Source organism: Globicephala melas, chromosome 8 (assembly GCF_963455315.2).
Source record: "Globicephala melas chromosome 8, mGloMel1.2, whole genome shotgun sequence".
Classification (NCBI taxonomy): domain Eukaryota; kingdom Metazoa; phylum Chordata; class Mammalia; order Artiodactyla; family Delphinidae; genus Globicephala; species Globicephala melas.
In genome coordinates, this window is record NC_083321.1 from 102,828,608 (window position 1) to 102,842,624 (window position 14,017).

General features: G+C 37.7%; 1 protein-coding gene across 10 annotated transcripts in view; it reads right to left on the reverse strand.

Annotated features, from left to right (window-relative positions):
- Positions 1 to 14,017, reverse strand: part of ARHGAP32 (Rho GTPase activating protein 32) — a 481,492-nt gene that overhangs the window by 18,195 nt on the left and 449,280 nt on the right. For all 10 annotated transcript variants that reach the window (XM_060304292.1, XM_060304291.1, XM_060304294.1 and 7 more), the window contains 3 exons: positions 8,477 to 8,621; positions 7,944 to 8,026; positions 325 to 432 (listed from right to left, as the gene is read on the reverse strand). In XM_060304292.1, the coding sequence (XP_060160275.1) occupies positions 325 to 432; positions 7,944 to 8,026; positions 8,477 to 8,621 (336 nt within the window). The remainder of the gene's footprint in view (positions 1 to 324; positions 433 to 7,943; positions 8,027 to 8,476; positions 8,622 to 14,017) is intronic.

A 14,017-nucleotide genomic window follows, 5' to 3' on the forward strand; every position in this document is an offset into this window, starting at 1 on the left:
ACAAAGCCCATGTGCCACAACTACTGAGCCTGCACTCTAGAGCCTTCGAGCCACAACTACTGAGCCCACACGCCTAGAGCCCGTGCTCCACAACAAGAGAAGCCACCGCAATGAGAAGCCTGCGCACCGCAACCAAGAGTAGCCCCCCGCTGGCCGCAACTAGAGAAAGCTCGCGCGCAGCAACAAAGACCCAACGCAGCCAAAAATAAATAAAATAAATAAATTAATTAATTAAAAAAAATTATCCTTAAGGAACACTGATGAATTACTTTTATTTAAAGTCACTCTGCTTCTACTTCAGGTCATAAGTCAAATGCAACTTACCTTAGCAGGTTTGGAGCCCAAACAATTGCTAGGTTTTTTGCATGCATATTTGTGATGGAACAATAGTCAGCTAGAAGAGACAAGTGTCTCATTAGGAACTCCAGCGTTCTGGAAAATGAAATACAACATATTAACAAAAAGAAACACCAGGTATCAGTATACAGCATAAAAGCTCCACTAATTAACTTGTAAGTTTTCAGTGGCAAAATGGAAAAAGAAACCATAAAAACCCCAGCAAATTTTTTTGCTGCCTATTACGTTCGAATATTATTACTACTACAGAGCTGTCAGAATATTACGGACTCTACATTTTATATATGATAATTACATCTACAGAATACTAAGGAAAAAAGTCTAAGGCAGATGCAGTAAGAAATGAAAGTTTCTGAGAGAACTGGCTCAGAAAATGAAACAGCCTCAGTTTTAAAGAAATCTTTAGGAATATTTGCTCCTGCCTGTTAGAAATTTAGTTTCAGGGACACCAGTGAAGTGAATCCTCCACAAAATTTAGTTTCTAGACAAATACTATCAAGAAGTTATGCTATTCTACTTGCAGCAGACATGCTAACAGGAAAGAATTCAAACTTTTCTTCTGTAAAAGAAAACATTTCAGAAGTCTAAAAAGAGTTAAAAGAAAAATTCCAGTAGGTACCCAAGAGGGAAAATATTTGAACAAATAACATGCTCTTGGGATAGAAAGCCTACTTCAAATCCTAATATCCTGGTTTATCTTATACATTCTAAGTGTGATTTATTTAAATAATTTTTTATAGAGAGAGGGATTAAACAGTAGGGCAGAGTATTTTGGGAAATAAAGCATGATCAGCTTAAATGTAAGTCAAGTCAGATAAACACAGAGGTATTACCTATCAGCTTACAAAACTATTAAAGACAACGAACAGAAGACAGAAGTTTAAGATTGTTATTTGAAACAGAAATTAAATTGTGGTCAACATATAAGGCTTCAAGATTCAGATGAGCCTGACATGAATTTGAGAAAAGGAAGATAACAGCTCAAGGCACTGTTCAAGAAGCCTCTACAGGGACTCTCACCAGATTCTCACAACAGACCCCACAGCACAGTGTTACCATCCCCCATTTTATGGGTGACAGAGCCAATTTTGGCCCAGGTTACAGAGACAAGCGGTGCTGGAATCAAACCCAGGTCAGCTTGGCTCCAAAGTCTGTGCTCGTCAATAGCATTGAGTATCTACTCTAGCTGGCAAAAAAAGGGGGTAATTTTTGGTCCTTCTTCTGTACAAGTTAAATAAGGAAAGACACACAGAAGTGAGGCTGGCCTGGAGACAATGTAGAGACAGGAAGCTTGAGAAACGTATTTAGAACACAATGTAAAATTTTATTATTTGGAGTCGGTGGAGTAGAAGGAGGAAGGTAAAGATGAAAGCACTTCAGAAATGTATTTTAAAAGAAATGCAAATTAAAACAAAAGACACCATTTTATTCACACACCTAATTGTAAAGATTTACATCTAACTGTAAATCTTCACATCTAATTGTAAAGATGTTTTAAAACCTAAGGGGGAATTTTAGTCAGAGTGCCATGAAATGAGCATTTCATATTTAGCAGAGTATAAAACTGCATATACCTTTATGGAATACAAGTTGAAAACTGCTTTATGTTGGGAAGAAACTTTTAAGATCTTTTGATTTCCAAGAATTCCTAGATTTTTATCCAAAAAAATAACCTTGATCCCCCAAAAGATTCAGGTAAATGGATGGTCCTCATAGCAGTGTTCAAAATTGGAGAAAAACTCCCACCATACAAACAGATTAAATAGGCAAATTAGGGGAAAGGTTTATATAACATATGGCTCATTCACATGAAAGAACACTATTAAGAATCATGTTTTTCAAGAACAATTAAGGAATTAGAAAATGTGAATGTTAAAATCTTAGAAAGTCTGAATCAAAAGAGATATATGAAGTACAAGATACACAACTTACATAGAAGAAACTAGAATATAAAAACACATTACATAGGAGATAGATGCCAAGGAGGAAATATGTATACAGTGAGTACTATGTATGAAACAGGTGGGCATTATGGTGGGTAAATGCACATCAGGAGGGAAGAGGATAATATTAGGATATACGTATTCCATATACATAGACATATATCAGCAATCTATAAAATATATAGTGTACAAAATAAGTAAAATGCATATGCAATATATAACTGCACATTTACTATGTGCTAGGTTTCTATTCTGAGAATACAGTGATAAGACAGGATTCGTGACCTCAGGGAGCTTAAACTTTAGAGGGGTTATATCTAGAATAGGCAATACAGCAAATATAAAAAACATATAGAAGGATATTTGTACAATATATAATATATAGCAGGAAAGGTACATAATGTTCAAGAGGGAAGATTAAATAGACAGCAAGGGAGCTATACATGTAATTTCCTGGGGAAATACCTACATATTATTAAGAAATATCTATATAATAAAGGAGAATATATACTTTGGTAGAAGAAATATAAATAATAGTAGAGTAGATAAGCATAATATAGTAAAAAAGTTATATGTATCAATATAGTAGGAAATATATATGTATGTATGTGAGTATATTTTTATATATATATATGCACACACACATTTATGTTTCTGTGTACGTGTTTGTAGAGATAAAATACACAACAAAGTAAAAACATAAAGATACACAGCAGACAATAACAATAATAATAATGGTTATTAACTCATATAAATAGTAATTATTTAACAGGCCTTGTTCTGAGTGCTTTCCTTTTAATATTCGTAACAATCCTATGAGAAAAGTACTATTATCTCTCTCTTACAAACAAGGAAACTGAGCCCAGAGAGGCAAAGGAACTTGCCCAAGGTCACAAGGTCAGACAGCTAACACAGACCATTGGCTCCAGAAGCCCTACACTATAATTTCTATAATATATAGAAATTATATATAATAGGTGATATAAATGTACTACACTGCAGGGGATAAATATATAAGGAATATAAATAAAACAAACTGTACTTCACTAAATGAGAAATATATACATATATATGTATATAATATACACATGTATGTATACATATGATATATACATACATACTCTTTCTCTCTATATATACACACATATATACTCTCTCTCTGTATGATATATGATAGGGTTTCTTCCTACTCTTCTTACTGATGTTCTCTTAATTCACCCACAAGATTAACCAATAACACTCTCAATTCCCTCTGTAAAATGTACTGATGATTAACGTCCAAGGCACAATAAGTTTCTTTGGCTAACATACTGAATAATTTGACTAATATCATTTGAATTATAAGCTTACCTAAAGCCAATGTTAAGTATTTCTATGACTGTTTATGCAAGGTTATTTTAATTCATAGTTAAGTTAAATGCCATCAACATTTATAAAACAAAATTTTAGAAAGATTTCTATGAAACCTCAGTGGAATGCTCTGCAAAGTCTTGATAAAGATGAGCCGCCGAATGAGGAAGAAACAAGTACCGTGATGAGCAGAGAACAATTTAAAACAAAACAAAACCTGTAATTATCAATAATATTCTCACAGAGGGAAGAGATATATCCATGAAATAAGAATAGAAGAGGATGCTATAAAGGAGAAACATTCAGAGAAACAAGAAAGAGAGGGAGGAAGGGAAGGCGGGCAGTTAGTTCTCAGAAGTAATTTTTTTTTTTAATCATGAGATGGACTGGAGGAAACCCATATGTGGAAACTGACAAAGACAAGGTGAGAAACTAAAAGAGCTAGTTCAAGAGTTAAAACAATTCCAGAAAGAGAATAAAGAAAAGGGATGAGGTTTACATTGCAATGAGAACCATCAAGGAAATAATATAAGAAAATGTCTCAGAAGTTTCCAAAAAAGCCCAGTGAGTGCCCAGAGCAAAGAATGAAAAAGAACCCACTTCAAGATGAGTCACTAAGGAAATGGACCACTAGGTATGTTCTAAATTTAAAGATATCCAGAAAGGATATACACAATACAAAACAGATCATATAAAAAAGTAGCACTCTCGTATCAGACTTTGCTGCAGCATTTTTGCTTAGATGCCAATAGTGTAATACCATCAAAATTATGGGAAAATACTATTTACAGACTAAAATTCTATAGCCAACTATCAGTCAAATATTGAGGAGAATAAGAGCATCTTCATATCAAAGTCTCAAAACATTTACCTCCCATACACCTTTTCTCACAGAGCTACTGAAGATGTACACTAGGAAAGCAGGGAGTAAAACATGGAAGGTGACAGCCAGAGATCCAGAAGAGAAGGGATCTAACTCGTGAATAAAGTGATGGAGGGAATTTCCAGGAGGAAGGTGAAGGGCTGGAGCTGCGTGGAGATCCAGGGAGCAATCAACCCAGACAGAGCAGTGGGACAGAAGGCACCAGGAGGGGTGTTTTCATGGGGAGAAACTTCTTTTAAAAGGTTGCTTGATGTGTTTAAATACAACTAAGAGAACACCCGCAGTTCTGTGAGAGAGACAGGGGACAGACTAGCAATAAACAGATACTCAGCAAACCAAAAACAGGCCATCACTCCAAGAAAACACAGTTATTCCAAAAGGGAAATAAAATCCTAGTATACTATTAGACACAGCTGTGAATAACAGTTAAGTAGTTACAACAACGTAGAAAATAAACTCTGGCTTCACACCAAATGCTGATACAACCAGACTAGGAAGAGGAGAGAAGGGGCCGTGTGTTTGTGTGCTGTTGGGGATGGGGAGTTACAGCTACACCCTCATTTACCACAAAATGAAGGCAAATAATTATACCTAAAAATGAAAAATCAGGAAATAAAAACATAAGCATGCTATTTAGAAACAGAGGAGTACACTCTAGAAGTAAGAGTTGAGAATAATAACTTCTGGGTAAGAGAAATTAGAACGGGGAGAGGAGACTGCTGCTTATTTATTTATTTATTTATTTATTTATTTATTTATTTTTGGCTGCATTGGGTCTTCGTTGCTGTGCATGGGCTTTCTCTAGTTGCGGCGAGCGGGAGCTACTCTTTGTCGCAGTGCGTGGGCTCCTCATTGCAGTGGCTTCTCTTGTTGTGGAGCACGGGCTCTACGTGTGCAGGCTTCAGTAGTTGTGGCATAAGGGCTCAGTAGTTGTAGCCTGCAGGCTCTAGAGCGCAGGCTCAGTAGTTGTGGTGCACGGGCTTAGTTGCTCCGTGGCATGTGGGATCTTCCCAGACCAGGGCTCGAACCCGTGTCCCCTGCATTGGCAGGTGGATTCTTAATCACTGCACCATCAGGAAAGCCCCAGGACTGCTGGTTTTTTGCTGCCAGCTTTGCATAAGCGTTTGACTTTTTAAAACTATGTACATAAGTTATATTGACCATTTTAATTTAGAGAGAAAAGATATTCACGTAGTACCTCATGTAAAACTATAAAGAAGCCTTGGCTTAAATCTAATCATCTGTCTTTCTATGCTTTATACTAAAAAAAATATTAAAGGCCAGACTCATTCACACATTTGATCTCATTACATTAAAAGGCATCCTCTTCAGAAGGCATTGTTAGTATTGTTAGTATTTTCACATATATGGAGATTGATGCTTGGAGAGGCCCCACAGCTAGTAAGTGATGAAGCTGGAAATTCAAACTTGGGTCTATCTACGAAAGCCAATATTCTCAACCTATTGCGCTAGGTTTCTTTTTCCGGTAAGTTAAAGAAATTCCTGGTCCCCCTTAAAACTATTTTTTAATAACTGTGTGTTGATCAGATTTGTCTTCTCAACCTTCTTTTAAAGGGCTAAACACCTAAATTTCTTAAGCTTGCTTCACAAAAGTTCTTTTGAGGTTTTTTTCACTCTTCAGTGGGTCCTTAAGACCCCCTCAAAGTTCTCACGTCCCTCCTAAGACAGGCCACAGCAACAGGACAAGCCAACGCTCAGTTACCTCCTGACTCGACCGCCAGGCATTGACAGCTACAGAGTTGACCAAAAGAGGTGTTGATTTTTAATGTTGATTGAAAATTTTCATGTTGATTTAGTGCCAAATTTAGTGCCAATTAAAAAATATATATATGAACAATGTCATTTTGAAAAGATCAGCACTAAATTACTTAATTTGTGAATTAAAAAAAATCTACTGAATTTAATTTCTTGTCAGTAACTGAAATTTAAAAATTTTATCTTTTTGCTTCTTTGTACACTATAATCAATCCATAATTTATGCCATTTTCTTTCTCTCACTAAACGGCAGTTATCCTCCATTTTATTCTGTCTTCTCAGACATAGCAAAAGTATTTCTGAGAGTCGAAGCTAACATACAAATTAAATTGGGTTTTAAAAAGCAGCAACGAAAGAGAGGGTTCAAAATGGTGGTGCAGGAAGATCCTGAGCTTACCTCCTCACACGGACACACCAAAGCTATAACTAGATTCCCATAGGATGACTCTCTCCACAAAAGGCCTAAAGGCTGGCAGAACAGCTCTTCTACAGAAAGGACAAAAAAGTGGGGTGGGAAAGCCCCACTGGGATGGAGCGGAGGGGAAAGATGCAGTTGTGCCAGTTACCCCCACCCATGGCAGGTGGCCCACAAGTGGGAGGGATATGAAAAACATGGAGCTCCCTCTTCCCTGAGCTCTGACCCCACCTCTGCCAGATCTGGAAGGTGTGAGCAACCCCCTGAATGCCTTGCGTTTCTGAGCCCCAGAGCACTGAAATAATCGGACAGACAGATGTTGTCAGGCTATCACCCCCAGGGCACTGCAGAGACAACAGACACCCCACCCCACCCCGCCCCACCAATCTCTCAGCAGCCACTCCTTCAAAACTGGAGGAGACAGCTGTTTCAACTAATACGTAGAAACAAACACAGAGGGTCAGGCAAAACAAAGGGAAAAAGGATTATATTCCAAATGAAAGAGTAAGACAAAACCTCAGAAAAAGATGCTAATGAAACAGAGATAAAGAGTTCAAAGTAATGGTCATAAAGATGCTCATTAAACTCGAGAAAAGAATGGATGAACAGAGAGATCTTCAACAAAGAGAAAAATACAAGAAAGTTCCAAACAGAAGTTACAGAGCTGAAAAATAAAATAATCTAACGAAAAAATATACTAGAGGGATTCAAGAGCAGACTGGATGAAGCAGAAGGATGGATTAGCGAGCTAGAAGACAAAGCAATGGAAATCACCCATATCAAACAGCAAAAAGAAAAAAGGAATTTAAAAACGTGAAGATTCCTTAAGGGTCATCTTCTGGGTAAACAAGTAAACAGGCACCCAGCACTGTGTCAATATTTTGGATTTATTTTGGATTTAAGCAAAGCAATTCACAATGTATTCACACCTGTGGTCATACACCCACTACCTTCAGCAATTTCTCAGTGTCTCAAAAAACAAACGAACAAACGGGCCCAGTCAACCATCCATTTGTTCATTCATACAACATTTGTTAAGTGCCTACTGGATGCCAAGCACTGTGCCAGACCCTGAGAATACAAAGACAAATAAATACAAATGTATGGAAAAACAGAAGTTTAAATAGTTAGAACTCCAAGTAAATTTAAACAGAAACCCCAGAACCCACTTTTACACAACTGACTTCTACTTTTGGCTGGTATTTTACATGCGGTTTACCTGTAGTGTGGAGGGGGGAGCTGCTGGATGACATCATGAATTTTTATCAGCCTTTCTTCATCTGTTGCTGCTGAAACAGCATCCTAGAACAACCATAATGCAAAATGAACTATTAGGCTTTGTTGGTAAAAATGAAAGTTCTTCATTTACAATTCAGTTTCACTTTGAGATTAACTGACTTTACTCTTTGATGCTGAACTATGAGGAAAACCAATGCAGCATTCAAGGAAGTAAACTTTGTTTCCACACTATATGGACACTGAAATCTATTAAAAGATAATATTTTTAAAATTTTATGATAACCAGTATCGAGGGTTATAAGATTAGTGGCTCAAAGTCAGAAACCGAAAGAGTGAAAATGTGAAAACAGTGAAGATTGTGGACCAGCTAGCAGTACAGTGTTTTTATTTTCGTTAAAGGACCCCTCTTCCTCATACAACTATCTCATATGACCAAACCAATCTTCACACCTTTTGAACAAAACCACAGGAAAACTCCAAACAGAACTTGACCTAAAAGTGACTTGTACTCACAGAAAACTTCTCATACAGCTGGTAGGTGAGCAAAGGGTTTGGGAGCTCTCGGAAATACAGCTTACACAGAGAGCCCACGGAATGGATGTCTTGAACGTAGGGTTCTTTTGTCAGGTCGGGAACATGTTCAGAGTCAAATTCATGGCTAAAAAGATAGATGAGAGACAACAAAACTATTTTTTTGAAAGAAAAGCAAATATGACTTTAAAACAGAAACGAAAGGTCCAAAGTATTAACCTCTACCTCAGTGAGTTAATATTTTCTTCAAATGACTATATTTCATAGAAGTTATATTTGGGCTTCAGTAGTAATCAAATGTCTGATCATGAAACAAGTGTTTTTCTAAATGGAAATTAAGGGAACAGCTTTAATATTAAAATGGACAGAAATCTCTGAAATGTGTGTGAAAGAGCAGCTCTTACCAGAGATCTGAAAACAGGACTTCTAATTCCTAATGGTTTAAATACCCAATGTTTTGGCAATTCTGAAAACTAGAGTTGAATGGCAGCTGGTCCGTGTAGACTATGTGCAGAAATTCCTCAGGTACAAGAAGTACAGTTCAGGAATGCTTTATGGATGAGGGATAAGGAAGCCAGAAACAATATAAAGCAATTCCCAGCCAACACCAAATTTTAAAAGAAAGCAAAATCTGCAGCATTACAGTGAGTGAAATAAAAATTGTGCTCAGAACACTAAGGCAGATGAAGCTCACTCTGAGGAGGTTAACTAATATTAATCTAGACATGAGACCCCTTATGAACCTAGAGGATTAATGTATGTGGACAATCTGAATATGAGATCTGCTGCGTCCGAAACTAAAGATTGAAACCTTTTTCAGTAAAAGAATCAATTTGAGGAGGCAGAGTCAAGATGGTGGTGTGGGAAGATGCAGAGTTAGCATCTCCCCACAACTAAGGCACCTGCCGGCTGCTGGTGGGGGACTCTGACCCCAAGGAGACAGGAGGAACCCCCAAGTGAACGAGTAGGACGCAGGGGGACTGAGGCGGGAGGAGAAGTAGAGGCCAGACAGGATCGATGCTCCTGAGGGCGGGGAGATCAGGAGAGGCAGGGGGGAGGGAGCCTCCCAGACCGGAAGAGCAGGAGAGGAGAGGAGTGCAACTGCCTCGCCCACTAATGGCCCTGCCCCCACAGCCCCCAGGGCCTTTTCCAGCCCTCTGGGTCCTAAACATAGGCCCCGCCCACCACCCAAACCTTGCCCTTCCTTAGGCCCTGTCCTCCACAGCCAAGGCCTTTTCTCCCATTTAAACAAATTTTTTTCCTTTTCCCTCCTCCTCTTTTTTCACTATTGTGGTACTGAGGTATCTTCTGGATGTTGATTCATCTATATTTTTATATCCTTTCTAACATATCTGTTAGTTTCCTAATTTTATTTTTTACTTTGTTATTCTTTTTTTTTTTTTTGCCGCCCCACGTGGCTTGTGGGATCTTGGTTCACGAGCCGGGGGTTGGGCCAAAGCTCCTGTGGTGGGAGCTCTGAGTCTGAACCACTGGACTAACACAGAACCTCAGACCCCAGGGAATATTCATCGGAGTGAGGATTCATGGAGCTCCTCACCTCAGCACCAAGACCCAGCTCTACCCAACAGCCTACAAACTGCAGCTGTACCCAACAGCCTACAAACTTCCATGTTGGAAGCCTCAGGCCAAACAACCAGTAAGGCAGAAATACAAGCCCACTCACGAAAAAATTTTTTTAAAAAAATGAGAAAGCAAAAAAATACATCACAGATGAAGGAGCAAGGTAAAAACCTACAAGACCAAATAAATGAAGAGGAAATAGGCAATCTACCTGAAAAAGAATTCAGAATAATGATAGTAAAGATGATCCAGAATCTCGGAAATAGAATGGAGGCGTGGATTGAGAAAATATAAGAAATGTTTAACAAAGATCTAGAAGAACTAAAGAACAAACAAACAGAGATGAACACCACAATAACTGAAATGAAAAAACACTAGAAGGAATCAATAACAGAATAACTGAGGCAGAAGAACAAATAAGTGAGCTGGAAGACAAAATGGTGGAAATAACTGCTGAGGAGCAGAATAAAGAAAAAAGAATGAAAAGAACTGAAGACAATCTAAGAGACCTCTGGGACAACACTAAACACACCAACATTCAAATTATAGGGGTCCCAGAAGAAAAAGAGAAAAACAAAGGGTCTGAGAAAATATTTGAAGAGATTATAGTTGAAAACTTCCCTAACATGGGAAAGGAAATAGTCACCCAAGTCCAGGAAGCACAGAGAGTCCCATACAGGATAAACCCTAGGAAAAACACACCAAGACACATCTTAATCAAACTAACAAAAATTAAATTCAAAGGAAAAATATTAAAAGCAGCAAAGGAAAAACAAAAAATAACATACGAAGGAACCCCCATAAAGTTATCAGCTGATTTTTCAGCAGAAACCCTGCAAGCCAGAAGGGAGTGGCAGGATATACTTAAAGTGATGAAAGAGAAAAACCTACAACCAAGATTACTCTACCCAGCAAGGATCTCATTCAGATTCCATGGAGAAGTCAGAAGCTTTTCATACAAGTAAAAGCTAAGAGAATTCACACCACCAAACCAGCTTTACAACAAATGCTAAAGGAACTTCTCTAGGCGGGAAACACAAGAGAAGAAAAAGACCCACAAAACAAACCCCAAAACAATTAAGAAAATGGTAACAGGAACATACATATTGAAAATAACCTTGAATGTAAATAGGTTAAATGCCCCAACCCAAAGACACAGACTGGCTGAATGGATACAAAAACAAGACTCATACATATGCTGTCTACAAGAGACCCACTTCAGACCTAGGGACACATACAGACTTGAGATAGAGGGGATGGAAAAAGATATTCCATGCAAATGGAAATCAAAAGAAAGCTGGAGTAGCAATTCTCATCTCAGACAAAATAGACTTTAAAATAAAGAATGTTACAAGATATAAGGAAGGACAATACATAATGATCAAAGGATCAATCCAAGAAGAAGATATAACAATTTTAAATGTTTATGCACCAACATAGGAGCACCTCAATACATAAGGCAAATGCTAACCATGAAAGGAGAAATCAACAGTAACACAATAATAGTAGGGGACTTTAACACACCACTTACACCAATAGACAGATCATCCAAACAGAAAATAAATAAGGAAACACAAGCTTTAAATGACACACTAGATCAGAGAGATTTAACTGATATTTATAGAACATTCCATCCAAAAATGGCAGAATACACTTTCTTCTCAAGTGCACACAGAAAGTTCTCCAGGATAGATCACATCTTGGGTCACAAATGAAGCCTCGGAGAATTTAAGAAAACTGAAATCATATCAAGCATCTTTTCCGACCACAGCGCCATGAGATCGGAAATCAATACAGGAAAGAAACTGTAAAACACACAAATACACGGAGGCTAAACACTGTGCTCCTAAATAACCAAGAGATCACTGAAGAAATCAAAGAAGAAATTAAAAAAATACATAGAAACAAATGACAACGAAAACATGCCAACCCCAAACCTATGGGACACAGCGAAAGCAGTTCTAAGAGGGAAGTTTATAGCAATTCAATCTCACCTCAAGAAACAAGAAAAATCTCAAATAAACAATCTAACCCTGCACTTAAAACAACTAGAGAAACAAGAACAAGAAAACCCAAAGTCAGTAGAAGGAAAGAAATCAACAAGATCAGAGCAGAAATAAATGAAAGAGAAATGAAAAAGCAACAGCAAAGATCAATAAAACTAAAAGCTGAGGGCTTCACTGGTGGCGCAGTGGTTGAGAGTCCGCCTGCCGACGCAAGGGACACGGGTTTGTGCCCCGGTCCAGGAAGATCCCACATGCCGTGGAGCGGCTGGGCCCGTGAGCCATGGCTGCTGAGACTGCGCATCCGGAGCCTGTGCTCCGCAGCGGGAGAGGCCACAGCAGTGAGAGGCCTGTGTACCGCAAAAAAAAAAAAAACAAAAAAAACAAAAAACTAAAAGCTGGTTCTTTAAGAAGATAAACAAAATTGATAAACCCTTAGCCTGACTCATCAATAAAAAAAGGAAGAGGAGGCAAAACAATAAAATTAGAAATGAAAAAGGAGAAATCACAACTGACACAGCAGAAATACAAAGGATTATAAGAGAATACTACAAACAACTGCATGCCAATAAAATGGACAACCACAAAGAAATGGACAAATTGTTGGAAAGGTACAATTTTCGAAGACTGAACCAGGAAGATTTAGAATATATAAACAGACCTATCAAAAATAATGAAATTGAAAGCATAATTAAAAATCTTCCAACAAACAAAAGTCCAGGAGCAGATGGCTTCACAGGAAAATTTTACCAAACATTTAGAGAAGAGCTAACACCGATCCTTCTCAAACTCTTCCCAAAAACTGCAGAGGGAGAAACACTCCCAAATTCATTCTATGAGGTCACCAACACCCTGATACCAAAAGCAGAAAAAGATATCACAGAGAAAGAAAAGAAAATTATAGACCAATATCCCTGATGAACATAGATGCAAAAATCCTCAACAAAATAATAGCAAACAGAATCCAACAGCACATTAAAAGGATCATATACCATGATCAAGTGGGATTTATCCCAGGGATGCAAGGATTCTTCAATATATGCAAATCAATGTGAAACACCACATCAACAAATTAAGGAATAAAAACCATGTGATCATCTCAATAGATGCAGAAAAAGCTTCTAACAAAATTCAACACCTATTTATGATAAAAAGTCTCCAGAAAATGGGCATAGAGGGAACCTACCTCAACATAACAAAGGCCATATATGACAAACCCACAGTAAGCATCATACTCAATGGTGAAAAACTGAAAGCATTTCCACTAAGATCAGGAAGAAGACAAGGATGTCCACTTTCACCACGCTTATTCAACATAGTTTTGGAAGTCCTAGTCACAGCAATCAGAGAAGAAAAAGAAATAAAAGGAGTACAAATTGGAAAAGAAGAAGTAAAACTGTCAGTTTGCGATGACATGATACTATAATAGAAAATCCTAAAGATGCACCAGAAAACTACTAGAACTAATCAATGAATTTGGTAAGGTTGCAGGATACAAAATTAATGCACAGAAATCTCTGGCATTCCTATGCACCAACAACGAAAAATCAGAAAGAGAAATGAAGGAAACACACCCATCTACCACTGCAACATAAAGAATAAAATACCTAGGAATAAACCTGCCTAAGGAGGCAAAAGACTTCTACTCAGAAAACTATAAAACACTGATGAAAGAAATCAAAGATGACATAAACAGGTGGAGAAATATACCATGTTCTTGGATTGGAAGGATCAATATTTGTGAAAATGACTATACTACCCAAAGCAATCTACAGATTCAATGCAATCCCTATCAAACTACCAATGGCATCTTTCACAGAACTAGAACAAAAAATTTTACAATTTGTATGGAAACACAAAAGACCCCAAATAGCCAAAGCAGTCTTGAGAAAGAAAAACAGAGTTGGAGGAATCAGGCTCCCTGACTTCAAACTATACC